Source organism: Micropterus salmoides, unplaced genomic scaffold (assembly GCF_014851395.1).
Source record: "Micropterus salmoides isolate LMB-PRFRI ecotype aquatic unplaced genomic scaffold, ASM1485139v1 Ms_hic_scaffold_2, whole genome shotgun sequence".
Classification (NCBI taxonomy): Eukaryota; Metazoa; Chordata; class Actinopteri; order Centrarchiformes; family Centrarchidae; genus Micropterus; species Micropterus salmoides.
The window spans coordinates 32,997,216-33,019,626 of record NW_024041150.1 but is presented as its reverse complement, the minus strand read 5'-3'; the positions used below and the strand labels follow the sequence as shown (position 1 = coordinate 33,019,626).

Here is a 22,411-nt window from a genome sequence, read left to right as displayed (position 1 = left end):
TAGATTTGCAGTGGTCTGATACTCCTTCCATTTCAATATTATCGCTTGCACAGTGCTCCTTGGGATGTTTAAAGCCTGGGAAATCTTTTTGTATCCAAATCCGGCTTTAAACTTCTCCACAACAGTATCTCGGACCTGCCTGGTTTGTTCCTTGTTCTTCATGATGCTCTCTGCGCTTTAAACGGACGTCTGAGACTATCACAGAGCAGGTGCATTTATACGGAGACTTGATTTTACACAGGTGGATTCTATTTATCATCATTAGTCATTTAGGTCAACATCGGATCATTCAGAGATCCTCACTGAAGTTCTGGAGAGAGTTTGCTGCACTGAAAGTAAAGGGGCTGAATAATTTTGCACGCCCAATTTTTCAGTTTTTTATTTGTTAAAAAGGTTTGAAATATCCAATAAATTTCGTTCCACTTCACAATTGTGTCCCACTTGTTGTTGATTCTTCACAAAAAATTACAGTTTTATATCTTTATGTTTGAAGCCTGAAATGTGGCAAAAGGTCGAAAAGTTCAAGGGGGCCGAATACTTTCGCAAGGCACTGTATTTACTCTTAGGCTTTGCACCAAGAGCGTTCCATGGAGGACTCCCACTTTCAGATTTATTACCCAGTACACAGGCCTCCTGCTTCTTGGGAGTCTTGTTGTTGCTAATTAACCGTGTGTTAGCATGCTCTTGTCCACTGTTTTGGGTCCACAGTAAAGTGGTGTCATTCCCACATAGTCCATTCACTTCCACATTCACTTCTAACCTGTGGATCTTGGTTTCCAGCACTGCAATTTTCTGTAGAAGTTTGTAGAAGTCGTCCGTGGAGAAGGGGGGCATCTTGTTGCTAATTAGCATTAGCTATAACTCCAGTCACTGCAGTACAGGCTAGTGCTATTGATAGTTCACACTCATGTAGCACTGAGATCAACTTTATCTGACAGTTCCAGTGTTTTAAAAGTATCCAAGAGCTGCTGATTTCTAGCAGAAAAAAAGGGAGTTTAAGCAAAAGAATGCAAGCAGAGCCAAGAGCAAGCAGCAAAGCACTGTAAGAAAGCAGGAAGTAGCAGAGAAAGTGACAAATCAAATCAACATATAGTGTGACCACTTTGTGCCTTCCAAACAGCATAACATGTCCTAAATGACTGAGAATCTTCGCAGACATCGAAACAGATGATCATGGGAAAATGGAAAACATGTCCAATCAAACCTTAAAGGTTCAGTGTGTAAGATTTAGTGACATCTAGTGGTGAGGGTTGTGAATTGCAACCAACTGTCCAGTCTACCACTGCCCCCTAAAGAGCATAGGACAGCTACTGTGGCTGACAACAGCACAAAAGGTGTCTCTTCTGAGACAGCAGAGTGGCCAGTCAAGAAATGAGGTTTCTTTAGGTATATTTATTAAGAAATATATTATATAAATAAAGATATTTCCTTAATTATTCAGTTAAACCATATGTTATTGTCACTTGGCCACTGACAGACAACATGGAAAATGTTGAATATTGACTGATTGATTGAAAAGAAGATTGTAGTGACGAAATGCGCTCTGTAGTGTTTTTAGCTACTGTAGAAGCATGACGATGCAATGTGGCAACGTCCATGGAAGGCGGTGCCTGCGGTTATGTAGATATAAATGTCTCATTCTAAGGTAATAAAAACATAATGGTTTATTATGTAAGGTCTTTACACACCACTGAAAACATAGTTATGGATCTTATATTGCATTTCTGTCCAATGATCCTCAGAAATATTACACACTCAACCTTTAATGTCATCTGTCTTTTCTGAAAATAGTAAAAGGTATAACTTTAGGTTGGTCTTTGTTCATGTGTTAAAATTTTCCTGGTACACACACCAACCTCAGTCTTTGTGGTAGAACTTGGTACGCTCTTCTCCAGGCTGGGCTTTGCTTTAGAGGGCTCTGCTGTAGGTGAACAGGATGATGATGAAGATGACTTTCTCTTGGCTAGCTCATCGCATAAGGCAGGAACCAGAGCATTAACTACGGCCTCCAAGTCAGATTGCTTTGACAGAGACTGGACCGCTAGAGGGACGAAGACGAACACACAGTATCAGACAATTGCAGCATTTTGGTGGTTGCAAAGTTTTATTCAGAGTGTAGTTAACAACTAGTGAGCACACATATTTCACATTAAGAGAAGGTGAGATCAGTTATTTTACAAGGGGACCTCAGCCCTAAGAATTGGCAAAGGAAGGACACCCAGACCCAGTAGTCTCTTTTTACAGGCTTAAACTAAAAAAATGCACCAAAAGGAAAAATGTGAAATCGGATAAAGAATATGTAACTAAAGTATTATCCTGTGTTACTTAAGTAATTTTCCCAGCTCCCGAGCCAGGGATTGAATTTAGAGTTTAAGTAATCAAAGTTATCTTCAGTCTCCATTCATGAAACCCCAGAGGAGAAAAGAGATACAACATGCCATTGTTCTTAAACCTTCTCCTTGTATTCATAAATTAATGTCTGTGTCTATTGCCATGTTTCATACCTTCTTCTATATATTTTTTTATTAACGTCTAACAATCAATACTATCCCAGAAGCAAGGTTTATTTGCACATTAAGAAATTAGAAGAAACAAATGTGCATTGTCCAAAAAAAGTAACTTAAAACAAGCCACTGATTATAAAACATGCATGCCCCAATCAGTAAGTTTAACAACTTCTTGACAGTTTCTTTTTGACCAATTTTCCTGTTCTCTCCCTTTGAACATGACAAAAAGGAGGGAAGACTAAATCATGCCTACATATGTGTTGCCTCAGCAGGGATCATATAACAAGAGAAAAGTTGATCTACAGGAAAACCAGATCTGAAAGAAACACAGAATGCCTGAGAGCTGCACTGCATTATATTCTATTATATTTTGAAATGTCACGTGCCCCCTGAATTTTGTGTTTCCTTTTACATAAATAAAAACATTTCCATCCATTCATGAAATTAAGTGTTTAGAAATAAAGATTTCCTGAGGGAGGTCACCCTAGACCCCCGCTCATATATCTCAGCATTGAAGAGATCTTTAAAACACTGTTTAAAGATCTTTTCGTCTCGTTCTCGTGAACCTTATATCGTGATGTCTTGTGAGCTAAGTGTTTCTTCACACCCCTAAAGGCTCATGCAGACTACACAACTCCGCATCGGCTGATTGCCGTGTTGTTCACACTACACAACTTGTCGTCTTTTGACGGGAGTCTTGAAGTCGTTGTGGCGTTCGCACTACGTGACTGATTGGTGACAGGGGGTCACACACTACACGAGCTGACAGCGACTCTGTCACCCGACGCAGGTCTCCAAACCACGTTTTGTCAAGAAAACACACGTGAAATGTGAAACGGGAAATGACGCGACCTACACACCAAACAGCTGTTGTTTGTTATTATAAAGATAAAGAAAGGGTGAAAGAATGGATTAGCAGGGATTGTCTGAGCTACAGAGAGAGCTAGAGGTGAGTAAAAAGTGTTTTGCAGTGAAAAAGTAGCTGCCTGCTCTCATTGGCTGGATGTGGATGTCGAGTCGGCCGACTCCTCCAGATATCTGGCAGATGTTGGCGATGTGTCAGAAATGTGTTGGGGAGCCGTTTTGATGCGTCGTTGTGTAGTTCACACATAACGACTTGCGACCACAGATCGATCACTGATTTACCCCTGATGGTCACCGAGCGGCAAATAGGGCTAAAAATCGTGTGAACTAGGCTTAATCTGACCCCTATGTCCCCACCACTTTTCAACACAAAGTGATGCCCTTGCCCGGAAGTATTTAGTTCAGCTATTCTGCTATGATCACTATGAAATATTTTAACTGTAACAATTCTAATCGTTTAACAATAGCTTTTCCTTTCCTTATATCAAATGCTTTAAATTAAGGACTGTATAACTGTTTATTGTATTTAAGAAAAGAGTTGATATGGTGGAAAGATAATGTGATTAAGACGCGCGAAAATTTGGCTTTTAAGACATCACCTCTAGTTAAAATTAAGACGCACATTTTGAGGGGTGTGAGACTCTTGCTCTTCGCTCCTCTCTCCAGACGTCTCCCATAGCAAGTTGTCTTTGTCTTATAGCCATAGCCTAACATCCATATTCACAAAGTCCCGAGAACCTTCAGTGAATTTACCTTTTGTTTTGTTTGTTTAAAGTTATCAGACCATTTAATTAATGCAACTTTTAATTCAGAAAACAACCAAGTTTCTTTTAAAGCCTTTATTTCAGTTCGAATTAACTTTCACTAGCCTACTCCCAACGACAGAGTTTGGAGGCAAGTCAACTGAGTTGAGAACGACACTAGTAGCCTACCTAACTCAGAGAACCAAACCAGGGCTACTGTCCCGTTTACTGCAAGCGTTTCTCACAACCTTCAACCAGACGAAGGGAATCCCTGTTGGCAAAAGACTAGCTCGAGAGGCCGCGTGTACTGTTTAGTGTCCAGGTCACTGGACAGAGGATTCACCCTTAGATTTGAGACTGACTGATTGATTAAACTAACTGATAATAATTGAACAATTAAAAACTAACTAATCACTGGTGATAATTGTGTAATTATTAGCTATACCCAAGGAGTCCTGAAGGCCTTGGGCGGACGGCGATTCAGGTGGTGTCCCAAACCAGTCCTTATGATATAATATTTCCAAATATTATTTTTCAGAATTTCATTTACAAAGTATAGTATCACTACAAGAGTCTCTACTGTAAGATGAAGAAATGGAGAGTTAATTATCATTGTAAAGTGATCTCAGCTTTCTTGATTGTTACACCATAAGCAAAAGAAATGTGTGGTATGCACCTGTGTATATATCTCTCTAATAGGTGCAGTATGTTCAGTAACAAGGTAAACATTTAAACATGATTTGTACCGTATTCCTAGATGTATTCAAGTTTTTGCAATTTCTCAAACCTGATGTTTGCAGTAGTTTCTTGGCCAGTCTCTCTGCACAGCTTGACTTCTTTCGTTGAAGGGATGACTCTGCTGTGGACGATGAGCTCTCACGGCTCCTCTTTAGTGGCAAATGTCTCTCACGGCTCCTCTTTGCAGGCAATTGTTTCTCACGGCTCCTCCTTGGTGGAGATTGTCTCTTATGGCTCCTCCTTGCTGGCAATGGTCTCTCACAGCTTGTCCTTGGTGGAGATTGTCTCTCACGGCTCCTCCTTGGTGACAATGTTCTCTCACGGCTCCTCCATGGTGGAGATTGTCTCTCACGGCTCCTCCTTGGTGGAGATCGTCTCTTATGGCTCCTCCTTGCTGGCAATGGTCTCTCACAGCTTGTCCTTGGTGGAGATTGTCTCTCACGGCTCCTCCTTGGTGACAATGTTCTCTCACGGCTCCTCCATGGTGGAGATTGTCTCTCACGGCTCCTCCTTGGTGGAGATCGTCTCTTATGGCTCCTCCTTGCTGGCAATGGTCTCTCACAGCTTGTCCTTGGTGGAGATTGTCTCTCACGGCTCCTCCTTGGTGACAATGTTCTCTCACGGCTCCTCCTTGGTGGAGATTGTCTCTCACGGCTCCTCCTTGGTGACAATGTTCTCTCACGGCTCCTCCTTGCTGGCAATGGTCTCTCACAGCTTGTCTTTGGTGGAGATTGTCTCTCACGGCTCCTCCTTGGTGACAATGTTCTCTCACAGCTCCTCCATGGTGGAGATTGTCTCTCACGGCTCCTCCTTGGTGACAATGTTCTCTCACGGCTCCTCCTTGGTGGAGATTGTCTCTCACGGCTCCTCCTTGGTGACAATGTTCTCTCACGGCTCCTCCTTGGTGGAGATTGTCTCTCACGGCTCCTCCTTGGTGGCAAACGTCCCTCACGGCTCCTCCTTGCTAGCAATGGTCTCTCACAGCTTGTCCTTGGTGGAGATTGTCTCTCACGGCTCCTCCTTGATGGAGATTGTCTCTCACGGCTCTTCCTTCTAGGTGAGGACCATTTCTCGTCCCTACTCCTCGACGACAGTTGTCGCTCAGGGCTACTTGAATGTGACCTATAGCGGGAAGGGATGGGCACACATACCATGGGGAGTGAGAATGAGTGCGAAACCTGATGCGCCAACCAGTCAAGTTGCAGTTCAAAACATCAAGCAAATTTTTGGGGTTAAATGGAAGTTTTCACTATATTGATGATACCTATGTATGATTCCAGTGAATATACATTGTTGAACTGATCAATCAATATTCAACAGGCCAATTTTAAAATAAATCATTCATTTTGCAAAAAAATATATTCCAAATAATACACTGCTCAAAAATGATTAAGTTCCCTTAATCACTTAAATCACACATCAGATCTCGATTAATAAAAGAGTTAAAAATCTTTTATGTACATTGTATAATTCTGTGAGAATAAAATTACTCAACTGTCAGTGGAAACCAAAATCACCAACCAATTGAGGGCTGGATTCAAAATCATACCGAAAATCAAAGTAAAAACATTTATATCACAGGCTCATTTGACTTGCTTGACTTTCATCACAGCAACCCATACTGTCACTCAGTAGTGCGTAAGCCCCCATATGCCTGTATGCACTCCCGACAATGTCCGCGTGTGCTCCTAATGAGAGTGAAAAGTATCACCTGTTCAGTGTCACAGCTACTGTAAAACATGGTCATCAATTCTTAAATGTGTTTTTCCCCGGGTTATTGTTCATTTAAAAATGTATGTCTGACAAACCTGCGATTGTATCTGGAGCTGTGCAGCGATCGTGATCGGCTGCTGCGTTTTTCCCTTTGAACCTCTGAGCCATGTTGGCGATGGGGGCTGGGCGAGCTTGAACAGCTGGAACAGGAGCTGCTTCCATGCCTGGTTTTCTTGAGACGACACTGGGAACTCTTTGCAGGTGTTGATGCTGAGGGTTTGGCATCTTTACCTGCATACCTGAAGAGAGCAAAGGACGAGAAAAGCATAGGTAAATGACAGGAAAGTTTTTTTTTTTTTTTTTTTACAAATTAGAATTTTGGTTCATTAATGCTGTATTCGCTACAACTACAGCAAGGAAGACACTGTACAGATTTTGCTGTCAAAAGACCCAACTAAAGTGAGCTTGTATTGATATTACTGGAGTATATTTTACATGTTGTGGCTTAAACTGTGTTTTTTTGGACTGCAATGATATAAAACTGAACTTTGGCTGCAGGACAGACCGACCATATCTTCTGCAACTTCCAGACATCTGTGGCTTCTTCTTATTTTTTTCTTTCATAAGAGAATTGAACAAATTAACAGCGTTCAATAAAAGCCATCTTGTTTTAATATTGGTATTGTCCCTGGACATAACCGACTAAGGGCTCTGTACTTCTGCTCAGTGTGGCCTTCACATTGTGGCCAGTCAATTGATCTCTGCAGTGTGAGCATAAAAGTAGCAGGTTCTGGCTGAACAGAAAGGCAGATTAAAATGTGTACTGTGAGTTAACACGACATGTAGCAATGTAAGATATTCACCTGGGCCCGGGCGCTATCCCACCATCCCAATCTGGGTATCTGTGGGAAAAAAAATACTTACATACACATAAATGCTTGATGCTTTTTAAGGTCAAAGGATATCAAGGAACTATACAGGTTCTGCAGACTATAAGACAATCACAGGAGGTATCTCAAAGACACCTTCTTAATGTGTGTATGAACACTTAGCAATGAGCAATCCGGTCTCTCTCTTTCCTCTACAGTGTGTTGGTGCATACCTGGTGGGCATCGCATAAAAGTATTCAGAAAAAGTGGCAACAAGTATAAAAGAATAATTATAATTAATAATAAATTTATTTTAAATGAAAAAGACTGACTGTTTTCGCAGAAGTTTGCAGCTCTCAAGGTGAAGGAGGGAGCTCTGGTGGGTGAGCCAATCCTAGTCAGAACAACAGACGCACATCATTTAGATATGATTATCATCACAACCGCTATCAGTGGAAAGTTTTATGTGGTGTGGTGTCCGAACAATAATGCTGCGATGATGTGTTGAGAAGAAATCCGCTTGACACTGTTCTTGATCATAAAAGTTTATTACATCAAGGAGTTCAGCATCAATTACAAGCTCTGCAGCAGCTTGGAGAGTGACCCAGCCCGATGGCCACTCTGTCTCTCTGTACATCAAACACAGCTTATATAGGACATGTTTAGGTATCTGCTAAATACCATATAAGGGTTTGAGTCTGCAATCTAAAGCTCCAATCCATATAAGGGCACAGTGCTGTAGGATAAGTGTAAACATCTGTTAGACACCATAGAAGGGTTCAGTCCCTTCATAAACACTAATCACTACTCCCCCTAACACTGGGTCAGAGGTCAAATTCCATAGGAGGGTTCATTCTTTACACACCCATCAATCACTACTCCCCCCTTAAGAGTTCACTGAGCCTCTGTCCAGCTGCTAGAGTGTTATTTTAAACTGTAATGGTCAAATGCACATATGTTATACACCACATATTCCCCCCTACGAGACTTAATTGAGTCTCGAAAAACAAAAAGAGATAACAATTTCTCCAACACATGCTTCTTGCAATATTATTTTTAACAATATATCAACTGGTCAAATGCACATATGTTATACACCACAGTGGCATCATCCAGTTGCCTGAGGTTTAGTGAAGGTCATCTCAGCAGAGGATGCTATATATGCAATAAAGTATGGATCAGGACAAAAACACATTCGCTGAGGAGTAGAGGCAATAGTATTTTTAGTAGTAATTGGAATTCCTTTTTAGGAAACAAAAATACACAAAAAGGGACTCTTGGCTCCATAATAATATTACAAAAAAAAAAAAAAGATACCTACTGTCAGATGTAAAATGAATTAAGTTAATGAAAGCATTGCTGATATCTCTAATAATGTGACAAAAAATTAATTATTATTGTTTTGAAAAATCCAAACTGCCGCAACATAACTGAGTATTGAGGAATAATCTGGGGCTTGAATTAAAGCAGTGTCAAGGCATTCACAATTTCAAACGTCTTTACAAACGAAAGGTCTGGTTCCGTTACAATGACAATGAGGTTTGATTGTATTCATGTTGTGTAGATCGTTGGATTAGTTGTCATTTATTTACCCTTGTGGTATTCCATCTACCATTTTTGGTATTTGATAATCATTGTTACAGTGGGTACGGAAAGTATTCAGACCCCTTTAAAATTTTCACTCTTTGTTTCATTGCAGCCATTTTCCAAAAATCAAAAAAGTTCATTTTATTTCTCAGTAATGTACACTCAGCACCCCATCTTGACAGAAAAAAACAGAAATGTAGAAATTTTTGCAAATTTATTAAAAAAGAAAAACTGAAATATCACATGGTCATAAGTATTCAGACCCTTTGCTCAGTATTTAGTAGAAGCACCCTTTTGATCTAATACAGCCATGAGTCGTTTTGGGAAAGATGCAACAAGTTTTTCACATCTGGATTTGGGTATCCTCTGCCATTCCTCCTTGCAGATCCTCTCCAGTTCTGTCAGGTTGGATGGTAAACGTTGGTGGACAGCCATTTTCAGGTCTCTCCAGAGATGCTCAATTGGGTTTAAGTCAGGGCTCTGGCTGGGCCATTCAAGAACAGCCACGGAGTTGTTGTGAAGCCACTCCTTCGTTATTTTAGCGGTGCGCTTAGGGTCATTGTCTTGTTGGAAGGTAAACCTTCGGCCCAGTCTGAGGTCCAGAGCACTCTGGAAAAGGTTTTCGTCCAGGATATCCCTGTACTTGGCCGCATTCATCTTTCCCTCGATTGCAACCAGTCGTCCTGTCCCTGCAGCTGAAAAACAACCCCACAGCATGATGCTGCCACCACCATGCTTCACTGTTGAGACTGTATTGGACAGGTGATGAACAGTGCCTGGTGTTCTCCACACATACCGCTTAGAATTAAGGCCAAAAAGTTCTATCTTGGTCTCATCAGACCAGAGGATCTTATTTATCACCATCTTGGAGTCCTTCAGGTGTTTTTTAGCAAACTCCATGCGGGCTTTCATGTGTCTTGCACTGAGGAGAGGCTTCCGTCGGGCCACTCTGCCATAAAGCCCTGACTGGTGGATTGCTGCAGTGATGGTTGACTTACTACAACTTTCTCCCATCTCCCGACTGCATCTCTGGAGCTCAGCCACAGTGACCTTTGGGTTCTTCTTTACCTCTCTCACCAAGGCTCTTCTCCCCCGATAGCTCAGTTTGGCCGGACGGCCAGCTCTAGGAAGGGTTCTGGTCGTCCCAAACGTCTTCCATTTGAGGATTATGGAGGCCACTGTGCTCTTAGGAACCTTAAGTGCAACAGAAATTTTTTGTAACCTTGGCCAGATCTGTGCCTTGCCACAATTCTGTCTCTGAGCTCTTCAGGCAGTTCCTTTGACCTCATGATTCTCATTTGCTCTGACATGCACTGTGAGCTGTAAGGTCTTATATAGACAGGTGTGTGGCTTTCCTAATCAAGTCCAATCAGTATAATCAAACACAGCTGGACTCAAATGAAGGTGTAGAACCATCTCAAGGATGATCAGAAGAAATAGACAGCACCTGAGTTAAATATGAGTGTCACGGCAAAGGGTCTGAATACTTATGACCATGTGATATTTCAGTTTTTCTTTTTTAATAAATTTGCAAAAATTTCTACATTTCTGTTTTTTTCTGTCAAGATGGGGTGCTGAGTGTACATTACTGAGAAATAAAATGAACTTTTTTGATTTTTGGAAAATGGCTGCAATGAAACAAAGAGTGAAAATTTTAAAGGGGTCTGAATACTTTCCGTACCCACTGTATGTACCCTTGTGGTATTTCGTCTACCATTGTTGGTATTTGATTTACCTGTGGAAATATTTGTATATTATTAGTATGTATGGTATGAATATGTGGTTTTGACTTGTGCATCCACTGTTTCTAAATGAGGTCTTATTATTATTATTATAATTTTTTTTATTATTATTAATATTTTTTCTTTGAGATTATTTATGAAGGAAGCAGCTATTTTTTGTATGTATAAATTCTTTGATAGACTGGGGTGGGGTTTAATAAGTTTTACTTCTTCCCACTCCATTTCAAGCATAAGTGTATAAGTTATTATTATTGTGTATTTTTTCTGTTGTCACACTATTTTGCTTGAAATAAATAAATAAATAAATAAATAAGTAACCGCAACATAATTTAAAATAATTTTCCAGGACAACACAAGATTTTCCAAGACATTTTACATTTTCTCTCATTTTCCATGACTGGGAAATCAGTCAACTGTTTTCCAGGTTTTCCAGTACACGTGGGAACCCTGAACAATCTTAGATTTGAAATAGTTATTTGAAATAAACAATGCAAAATTTCACTGTCACTCACCTTCATATGAGTACATTCTTTATTACACAGAGAACAGGTGTGTGGAAAGATTTTCGGCAATCCCACGTCATAGTCATGTATCATGGCAGAAGTTGGCAGAGCCTTGGAGACGGCCACCTTTGCTTGAGGCTGCCTGTTGGAAGTCGGCAGCGTCATGTGATCTGTAATTGGCTGAGGCAGGCCTGGAGGAAGAGCAATGGGGCGAGGATCACCAGGGATAGACACCGGACGTTGCATGGCCTGTGAAACATCAGTGATGATGGGGATGAGATGGTCAGGGGGAACTGATTTCGCAGCAGGAAAAACTGGAGGCCTGATCTCCTGCCCCGTCTGCAATGATGGCTGCTTCTGCGTCTGCTGGGTCTGTTGCTTTTTCATCTGCTCAACTGCTGTTGTAGCACTCTTGGCCTTCTGAATGCTAATTTGGCGCAAGATGGATGTCAGGTTAGCAGGATTGAGCTGGTCTTCAGGGTAAAAGATGAGATGATCTAAGTCCTCTTTTTCAAGTCCAAAGTGTGCAAGGATGTTAGCAGCTGATTTAGTGTGCTTGGGTTGACTGGATTCTGTAGAGGCTGCTGGTTTGTCTACCACTCGATAGTCAAAGTCACAGAACCCTTGATACCCTTGCATATTATGTTCTCTTTTGCTGGGCGCATGAAATCTACCATCATCACCACTTGCATAGTTAGATGGGACAGATGATGAATAAAACGTAGGGTCATTAGCAGTAGGCCTTTTGTCTATAGACTCGTCTATTTCATCATCCATTGTGGTCTTACTCTGTTCAGGCCTGTAGCTCACTGACTGAGACATTTGTGATCGGAGCAGACATACTTGCTGGGAGCAAGTTCCAGGTTCAAGGCGAGATGCCCTCCGAGGGTCCCTCTCTGTCCTTATACTGGAGAGTTCAAACTGCCCCTGGGTGGAACTTTGGTTCTCGGAGAAATAGGGGTTATACAGGGGATGTGACATGGTGATGCAATAATCTGAGGTTTAAGGAGATTGATGGTAGGGAAGGGGCTGCCATCAATATGTAGGAAGCAGGTGTGTTGGAGATGGCAGCAGAGGTTGCGGCTCGGCTGCCAACGGTGGAAAGTGTTGTTTAATTTGTGTCAGTGCTAGCATTGGCTTTCAGTTGAGACAGCCACAATGACACAGCCTGCTGGCTAATCAGGAGAGAGCTCCCTGGGTGACCTCCATGTAGAAGGCTCGTTAGGGGCCCTGGAGATGAAGAAGGAACACAACGCTCCGATAACAGTGCAAAGCCAAAAAGTTAAAAAACGAAGGGGATTAGAATGAGACTGGACTTCACATTCCTAGATGGATCAAATCCATCATCTGGAAAGTCTTGAGGTGTCCACTCTTGAATGTTGGATCCACATTCATTCCGTCTATTTCACTTCTTGGTCTTCTCTAGCAAAAAAGAACAGAGGAGACAAAAGCAATGATGTTGTGATTCTGCAGTTCTCCTCCTTACCCCTTGTGTCTATGTTCTCCTCCCTCCCAGTGTCTCCTGTTAGTCTCCCTGTCTGTGTCTAACCAAGACTCTGCAGTATATCAGACCGGTTCTTCACCTCACTCCTCACGCAAGATGGTCACCTTACCATAGTGGTATTTGCGCTGCGGCCTAACTATCTCTTGTTTGTGTTCTCTGTGAGATTCTAACTTACCTTGTTACCTTGTCCCTGCGCTCAGGTTCACTGCCTGCCTGGAGATACTACCACGCTCAGCTCACTTCCTGCCCGGAAAGTCACCCGGTGACCTCCGCTGCCTGGTCTGCCCTCTGCTCTGCTCCGACGCCCCCCGCCTCCGTATCCATAACCGACATCTTTCAATAAACTGTTAATCCCTGGAATTGAACGTGTCCTGTCTTTCCGTGGTCATTTCTGTTAGAAACACTTTGAGGTTTGGCACCAGCAGTCAGACAACATTTCCATATAAAGCAGGACTTTTAAATATAAATGAAAATCTGTTACACACGGGTTCGCACAGTGCTGATTAAGCCTATTACCACCAGGTAAATGTTATTGTAATCACAGTATACCTGAGTTTTTAAATCTGGTGTCTGTGTCAGCGCTGGCGAAGCGGTAGTGATGTGTTTCATGCTACCCAGCAATGACTGGTTTGCCAGAGCTTAAGGCCACTGTAGTGACAGCAGCAACTCAGTATGGAAGAGCCTATATGTCATAAGCACATGCCCTTGGTGTCACTGAATTGAATGAACCCCAGGAAGTATAGCCAATCCTTATGCTAATTGGGATCCTAATAATGAAAAAAGTGAAGACGTTTTCATTAAAGAAAAGTTACAAAAATATTTGTGCATGTGAAGCTGTAAATGTAGCTATTTTTATGTTGTTTTACTGTTTACTCTGTTGGTTAGCCGGCAGGCTTGGCAATGTTGGATGTAATACTGAGGGACAGCCAAAAGAAACTGTGTGAGAAGCGTCATTTGAAGCAAACTAAATAATGAGCTGGATGCGTTTATCTGATTTTTTTTCATGTTGCTTTTTGTGGACCTTTAGCGATACTACAGCGAGTTACGACAGAAGCCCATTCTGTGCACTGGTGTGTATGTGTGTGTATATGCATGTTGCAGCACTATGTTAATTTAATTGATAGACATGCCCTGAAAGTAACAATAGCCATGTGTGAGACATGATATGAATTTGCTTGGCGATGTTGCTGCAGGTAGAGGCTCGCTGGGCAGCGAGGTGAGATCCCCAGATACACTTACATTACTGCACCTATTATCATAAATTAAGTAATTTGTGTAGTATCCAATACTTATGCATTTGACTCATAACAGTTCAAAATAGCACTGTAGCAGCAAGACAGAGGGTCAGTGACCTTTGGGTAGGTGTCTACGGGGAGAGCAGTGATTGGTGGTTATGTAGGGACTGAACCCTTCTATAGAATTTGACCTCTAACACCTTGTTTTGTTACCTCAAGATAGTACTGTACCCTTCTATGGGTTTGACTTTTTACTTTGCAGACTCAAACCCTTGTATGGTACCTAACAGATACCTAAACATATCCTATATAAGCTATGCTTGATGTACAGAGAGACAGAGTGGCCATTGGGCTGGGTCACTCTCCAAGCTGCTGCAGAGCTTGTAATTGATGCTGAACTCTTTGATTTGATAAACTTTTATGATCAAGAACAGTGTCAAGCGGGTTTCTTCTCAACACGTCATCGCAGCATTATTGTTCAGACACCACATTTGCAAAACAAAACTAAAATGTCAATAATACAGCATGCCACGCTGTTGAGCCACTTTTTATATAGTCTATGTTGAGCCACAATATACCACTGCAGGGGAAATTACTTCACCCCAACAGCCATAAGTCAGACTTTTTAAAAGACAGACATCGGCCAAGAAGATTTTAATTAACCCATTGCACTCAATGACCCTCTCTTAGTACTTTGACTTTTCTAACACTACTCATTTTCTTTGCCTTCTCTGCACTTCAGTGTTGCACCTGTGGGAAATAATTTTCTTGCTATTTTATATTTGATGTTCTAAACTGCGTTTTACCAAAGGATAGAATGTGCTTATTTATTGCAGAATCGTAATGTGTGTGTTCATTGTTAATTTAAAAAAGTATTACATTTACAATACAATCGGAGAGCGACGCAAAAAAAAAACAAGGTAATTTCTCTGTACATGAAAATGTGGTGATAAACTCTCATTAAAAGACAGAAGACGCCTTTACTGTATCTTTTTACCTGGAGCCTCCCCTCCTAAAAAAACCTATGCTGTGAATATGAAAATGCTACTGTGAGCAAGGAGCAGGCAGTTTATTTTCAAGGACAGCGATAGGATGCAGTTTAAATAGTTTTTTCCACCGATCTCACTCAATTCAATTTGTAGCCTACTCTGCAGAAGAGTTAAGCAGTGTGCAACAGGACCTGAATACATCTGGCACAGTTAAAGGTTTTACATCTCCTGAAACGCTCACATAGCCTATTTCACTTCTCCATCTTGTCCTCTATTGATGCTGGTTAGCTTCAGTGGATTTACCCCCTCCCCCATCAAATCTCTGTAATCTATTTATATAGGCCTATGCATGTGTCACCTTTTCTACTCAATGATAAATTAATTCATTTTAATTCAGTTATGAACTCATGGACTTTAACAGGTCCTGTGTTTCAGTACGATTTCTGCTCACGTTTAAAAACTTTCTGCACACAGAATCTCTCCCACTTATCTGTGTTCTCTGAAATGTCGATGTCGCAATACTACGATAACGTCGTTATGTACTGAGAATGCATAATATTCTGCCTGTCCTATAAGCTACTCTGCTGTAGCCTACTTTATCGTTTGCCTGAAACAGTTTAGGACTGCATATTGCCTGTGAACTGAAACCAACTGACAACTGTGATCAGGCGGAAATCTCAAATCCATGCACGTTATCTTCAGCAGCGCTGATAAAATGCAGCACAGTCCCACACAGATAACGGAGACCCTTCAGTTTTTAGATGTTTAAATTGCAAACTAAATCTGCAAATTGCAAACTAATTCCAACTAAACTATCCTGGAACGCCACTTGAAGTCGGATTTCACACAGGGGTACACAGTTAACTAGTAACCTATGGGCTATTTATGTCAGTTGTTTGCATGCATTTAAACTGCCATCCTTTTAATTAACACCAAAGGCACTGCTGAGGGTGCAGCTGTGTGTAGGCTACACTTTCAGCCATGGTTTTCGTTCACTTTCGGCGTCACGCACCACCACGCACCTGGAACGCTTTGAGGTTGAAAGTCGGATATTTCAACTTGGCATAATACACTCCTTCTTCTGAACAAGAAATATAAATTTGTAAGAATACCTTGAAGTGCGCCGACTTCCCCGAGTGTTTTAATGAGAAGGATCAGAAGGAGACAAAGTGTCGAGTTCAACCAGTTATTTATTGACCATATAATACAGATATATCTGGGGACTCTGCTCTGCCTCTGCGTAACACAAAGTCAGCTGTTCTTCCGCTAAGCCTGAGTATATTTTTGGGAGACCCGCCCTGCTGTGTCTGGGATATCCATATATGGAGGGTATGCAGGAAGAGAGACGGGTATATGTGTATGTCAGAGAACATTCTGTGAGTGTGTGTGTGTATTGGAGAGCGTATCAATGGCAGTTAACTCACAGGGTGCAATGCCTGCTTCTGCATAAGCCTGTATTTATCATAACTCCTGATTATTTAGGCCTTACACACACACACACCCATGTTATATGATATTAAGCAATAGCAAGTAAACAATATTATGAATCCTGTCCAACCCCCTCACATACCGTAACCTGCCTGCCGAGAACTGTATGCATCTCGCGGGTGGAAACGCTAATGTTGCGTTCGAGACCAGTCGGAACTGAGATATTTTCCAGTTGAAACTTCCGACATCTTGCACCTTCCCCGGTGTTTTAGGAGTTAATTAAAAGGATGGCAATTTAAATGCAAATAACTGACATAAATAACCTTTAGGCATACGTTACCAATTAACTGCGTACCCCGATATCTACATCAGTTGGTAGCTAATCCTCAAGGCAATGTTGTAGACTACACTTCCTAATGTTTTGGTATTTTAAACAATAATTTTTATGCAGAGAAGATGACTTTATGAGATTCTTTACTGTAGCAAGCTACCTACTAATATTTCTACATCAATGTACATGCAGGTTTTACTATATGATTATTTATTGTGTATTGTTTTAATTTAAATACATGCACAAAATGCATTTTGTTGCCTTTTATTTTATGGTTTACTATTTACAGTGTGTGCTTTATGGGCGCTGACATTGTTTTGTGTAGTAATTCAGCTGCTTCTCGTGAAGTCGGGGTACATATTTTTTTCTCCGAGTTCACAAGTAGGAAATCCGACTTCAAATGGCGTTACACAGGACTTTTCCAAGTCGGAGGTCAGAAATTTCCCAGTTCCGAGTTGGCTGAAACGCAGCATGATTCATAATGACAAAAGAGATAGATGCAAATCTCGGCGGGTAGCCTAAAACATCTCCTCTGCCGAATTATGCATCCACCTCTTCCTTTTCAGACACTTTGCCGTGCTCATTGATCAAACGCGGTTATCACCACATAGCCTATTTTTGTTGAATCATAAGGGAGGCTGTGATACTTCTACTAAGTGTAATACATTAGTGACGACTCTACACGTTCATAAAATATATAGGCTACTTCGAATCATTTATCACCATTGATGTACCCCAAAAAGGATATTATAGCGTCCTATAATTTACAGGCCGTCGGTCGATACCTATTCATAGAAAAAGTTTTCAGCCGCAACACTTGATCCTACTGTTAACACGTCCCGATGTAGGCTTATGCATTTCCACAGTTAGAGTCATTTAAACAGAAAAAGTTAAACCATGTCAAAGCCAGATCATCTTCCGCCTCTAAACAAAAAAAAAAAATAACAGCTGTGTTTAAGGTACATACCTTCTGTTACTTGTCTTTCAGCAGATGCGCTGAAACTCGTCCTCGGGCTGTTTGCTGGGAGGATTCTTCCTTTTTTGTGCGTTTATTGTAGCAAACCAACTTTATACCACATACCGCCACCTATTGTGTTAGTGTGTATTCGTGGCAAACCGTTTTGGGTTTTCAAAGTCTGAGACTACGGGCTCCCCTCAGACAAAACTTGGCACCGCCCCGCCCCATCTTTAGAGTAACATGGGGTAAGACGCTCCCCCATGGTAATTCTAACAAAAAACACAAAATGTCACAATTTTTTTACACCACTAGCTGGGAAAAATGCCTTTCTCCAAAAACTTACATTTGATTAAATTCAAATTAATTTGTCAACTGTAGCTATTTATTTTACTTTACATTATGTTACCCTAAGCATGACCAACTTCAAGATACAAAAAGCCCTATAAAATGTTATTTTATGTGTCAGCAAATACACATTGAGCTTACCCCACACTAGCCTACTTGTTAAGTTTTGCTCAGTTCCTGGATGCCTATGGGATGATGATTATATAATTTGATTCCATAGACACTCAACATTTGAGCCAAATTAGCCTAATATTGCTGTCTGACATAACTTCTTACTACACCAAATAATTTTAAAGAAGTGATCCACATGGAGAGGACATAGATGGGCTTACTGAGTGTATCACACTTCTGTGTGGACTGCACTGTCCCAGCAAAAACTGTCCATTGTTACCCAATTAACAAACCGTGGGTAACTAAGGACATCAAGGACATCCTGAATGCAAAGAGGAGGGCTTTCAGAGATGGTAAAAGGAAAGAGGTGAGGGCCATTCAGGGGGAACCTGAAGGTCAAGATCAAGGAGACAGCCCCATCCACACTACTGCGTTTTCGAATTAAAACCTTTTGCTACGTTTGCACCTCCCGTCCAGATGAAAACGACAAAAACAAAGACCTAAAACGGAGAAGTTTGGAAACGCAGCCGCTCACGCTCGGCTCTCTGATTGGGTCTTACAAAGCAGAAACACAATGCTACTGACCGGGTTTTTGACATCATATTTTTATTAAAATATTCTGTACTGTGCAAGCTGGTGTAGACAAAGATCGTATTCGTTTTAATTCTCCGTTTGTAAACTAAAACAGAGTAGTGTGGATAGGGCCTAAGGAGATGTACAGGAGGAAGCTAGAGCGTAAACTCCAGCAGTACAACATGAGGGAGGTCTAGAGCGGCTTGAGGAACATCACTGGCTTCAGACGACTGGCAGCAGAGGAGTTGAAGACAGCTTGGATAGGGCCAACAAACTTTAACAGATGTTCTTTAACAGATTTGACTCAATGGCTCAGGCCCATCCCCCCACTAACTCAGCTGCTGTCTGCCCTCTAACCCACTACTTCCCCTTCGACCTTCTCACTGTCCCCCACCCTCCTGGGAGACCCCTACTCCCACCTCCTCTGGCTCTCAGGTTAACAGCTCTCTCCAGCCTGACGACTCCTCCCCTCCCCAATCTGTGACCCTCACTGCTGACCAGGTGAGAAGACACCTGAGGAGACTCCACTCCAACTAGGCCGCATTCTGTTTTACTGTCAGATATGTTTCCTGTAGGTACTTTTCTCATTTAATTTAATCCCAGCTGAGTCTATACGTGCAGTCATGCCTTAAAGTAGCCTATGGTCTTTTTTAATGTGCATATGGCACTGTAGTATCCAATACTTATTCATTTGACTCATAACAGTTCAAAATAGCACTGTAGCAGCAAGACAGAGGGTCGGTGACCTTTGGGGAGGTGTCTACGGTGTCTTGGGGAGGTGTTCTACGGGAAGATAAGTGATTGGTGGTTATGTAGGGACTGAACCCTTCTACAGAATTTGACCTCTAACCCCTTGTTTTGTTACCTCAAAACAGTACTGTACCCTTCTATGGGTTTGACCTTTTACTTTGCAGACTCAAACCCTTGTATGGTACCTAACAGATATGTAAACATACCCTATATAAGCTATGTTTGATGTACAGAGAGACAGAGTGGCAATCGGGCTGGTCACTCTCCAAGCTTTATAAAGGGAAGGACAAAATTTAGGTGGCAGGTGACAAGAAGAAGAAGAATATAAAAATATATATATATATTTTTTTTTTACCTTAAGTTAGTTTTTTTTTTTAGTTTCTATATTTACACTGCATTGCAGGCTTATTGTGCAAATAAACCTTTCTCATAGCATTTTTTTTTGTTGGTGCAAGCTATTTTTCAGAACATTTTTAAATGCTTTCAAAAAGTGGTGGCTGCATGTCCCCAGCATAAATGACCCTCCCTCCCCTACAGGTTGAGCTACTCCATGCTTACCACTTCACCTCCACTGTCCTCCCGCTCTCTCTGTCCTCTGATACTCTCTCTCTGATCCTCTGGCCTCTGATAAAGTGCAGCTCACAGCCACTTCAGGTGGAGCAGAGAGGACACACACAAAGCCACAGCTGGATCATCTTATTCTCACGCTAATTTGCAGGAGAATAAATAATAACAATAATCTCTCTCTCTCTGAGGTAACTAAGGTCAGGTTGGCATCCATTGAAGACAGAAGATGCTGAATTTTATCTCTAATAATTAAAATTTTGTTGTTAAAATAGTTCATAAAAATGCATCACTACTGAAGTCAAGAGGGACACTTGGTTCAGCTGTGGTTTCCCGTCAGTCTGGCTACAGTATATGAGAGGAACCTGAGATTGTTCTCATTTTCCTTTATTCATTTGTAAAGTAATAAGTTGCTCTGGCTATCCTGCCACAACAAACGAGAATCTTCTTGATGTGTAAGACGCCATTTCCTCTCAAGTTTCCCTGATGCTCTCTTTAACTTGCTTGTTTGGCTGTTATACCATGGACCTGACGGAGCTCCGTAGAGCGACGGACTTGGCTCTCCGTGTGACCAAGGAAACGGCCCATTTCATCGGCCGATCCATGGCAGCTTTGGTGGCTATGGAGCGCCATCTGTGGCTCAACCTATCGGGCATCCAGGGGAAGGAGAGGGCTTTTCTCCTGGATGCGCCCCTCTCGCCTTCTGGCCTGTTTGGCGAAGCAGTGGATGCTGTCGTCAACAGGTTCCAGCACGCCAAAACTCAGGGAGAGGCGTTTGAGCGATATCTCCCCCGCCGGTCAGACTCCAGGACAGGCGGACGCAGCCTTCATCCAGCACGTACCGCCACAGCCAGAAGCAGAGCGTCGCTTTGTGGGATCCCCCTCAACCAACCTGGGACGCAAGACGGCGCTCTCGCCCCCGGGAAGACGGATCTGAGGACCGTCATTCAGTCTCGGCGGGCCCGGGGGAAGAGGTCCTGAGACCTCGAGTAGGTTTCTTTAGATATATTAGGCAATTATATAAATTATGTAAAACCATGTTTTTTTTAAATATTATTGTTACTTTTTCATTAATAAACAGCCACATCAAGAAATGAAGTGCTACATGATGTCTCATACTCCTGTAAGACATTATTTTACATCTTGGGAGGGTTGGCTCATCTGGACTAACATACCAAAGTAAATGAAGAAATTCTCAAACACTATCACATCTAATGTGTCAAGTATGACCACTTACAGATACCTGGGTAATGTAAGCCTCATTGTTTCTGCACCACAGTCCACTATAAACTACATACACAAGTTTATGAAGGCATAGTCAGGGGAGGATCAAAGCTCCTCTCACTTTGCTTAATTAGATAAGCATGCAAATATTACCAAAATGTCTTTTTTAATTTTTTGAAATACAACAAAAAGTAGTACTGACAGCCATAACTTCCAACTTCAGCTTGTGGTAAAACGGTTCAACGTTTTTAATGGGCATTTAGAATGTGAAAGTACAAATTACATATTTGTGTCCACAGTGGGAAGCAATATCCAGTAAGTTTGTTTTTACGCTAATTCGGGAAAGTATATTTTACTTAAGTATGTTTCACTTGATAGACAGACACAAGGTCTAGTTATGTATCACCACTAGCAGTAAAAAGAAATACATGTTTTCCACCAATAAAATGTGAAGTTTAGCTGTAGCCTAACTTAACAAAGCCATAACAGAGGCTGGAGAAGAACTACATGAAATTACAATCCAACTACATATTTTTTCTACCAGGAAGCTGCATTTTTATTGCCAATTAGCGATCAGCTGATTCTCAGGACATAACATACAAAGCCAAAACAGAGCGCTGGAGAGAGAGAGAGACCATCCATCCATCGTCAACCGCTTATCCTGTGTACAGGGTCGCGGGGGGCTGGAGCCAATCCCAGCTGACATCGGACGAAAGGCGGTGTACACCCTGGACAGGTCGCCAGTCTGCTTTTGATGGCAAGTTCGAATCTCGTAGACTCGTTCATTAAAATGAACTAATCTTTTTTGAGTCATTTTGTTCATTTCATTCATTCGAACTAGGTGGGTTATTGTGGCACTGCAGCCCTCTAGTGGGCGATTAAAAAACAGCGCCGTTCTCAAACTCGGAAGGCTGCCTGGCTTACTTTATTTGACAAAGTATAATGCACAAATTCACCTCTTTATTACTGTGTATCATCATTATATAAACCCCCCTGGGCCCACAACCAAATTCAAACCATGTAAAAACCACAGAAATATGTTGTCAATATGTAATCACCACTACTCCAGCTAAATCCTTCCATTTTCACAATCTTTCCAGAGTAGTGTACAACCAGTAGCCTAACATCCCTGT

The 22,411-nt window shown here is 41.7% G+C and overlaps 1 protein-coding gene across 3 annotated transcripts in view; it reads right to left on the bottom strand.

The window, feature by feature from the left end:
- LOC119912167 (mucin-17-like) overlaps positions 1-17,883 on the bottom strand; it is a 51,755-nt gene extending 33,872 nt beyond the window's left edge. For 2 of the 3 annotated variants that reach the window (XM_038731203.1, XM_038731205.1), the window contains exons 1-7: positions 17,721-17,883; positions 11,276-12,688; positions 7,767-7,828; positions 7,429-7,467; positions 6,661-6,864; positions 4,902-5,974; positions 1,857-2,041 (exon numbers count right to left, since the gene is read on the bottom strand). In XM_038731203.1, coding sequence (XP_038587131.1) covers positions 1,857-2,041; positions 4,902-5,974; positions 6,661-6,864; positions 7,429-7,467; positions 7,767-7,828; positions 11,276-12,247 — 2,535 coding nt within the window. In that variant the 5' untranslated portion in view covers positions 12,248-12,688; positions 17,721-17,883. Of the gene's footprint in view, positions 1-1,856; positions 2,042-4,901; positions 5,975-6,660; positions 6,865-7,428; positions 7,468-7,766; positions 7,829-11,275; positions 12,689-16,106; positions 16,813-17,720 lie in introns of those variants that run through there. The other variant, XM_038731204.1, reaches the window with a different exon arrangement.
- Positions 17,884-22,411: the final 4,528 nt, after the last annotated feature.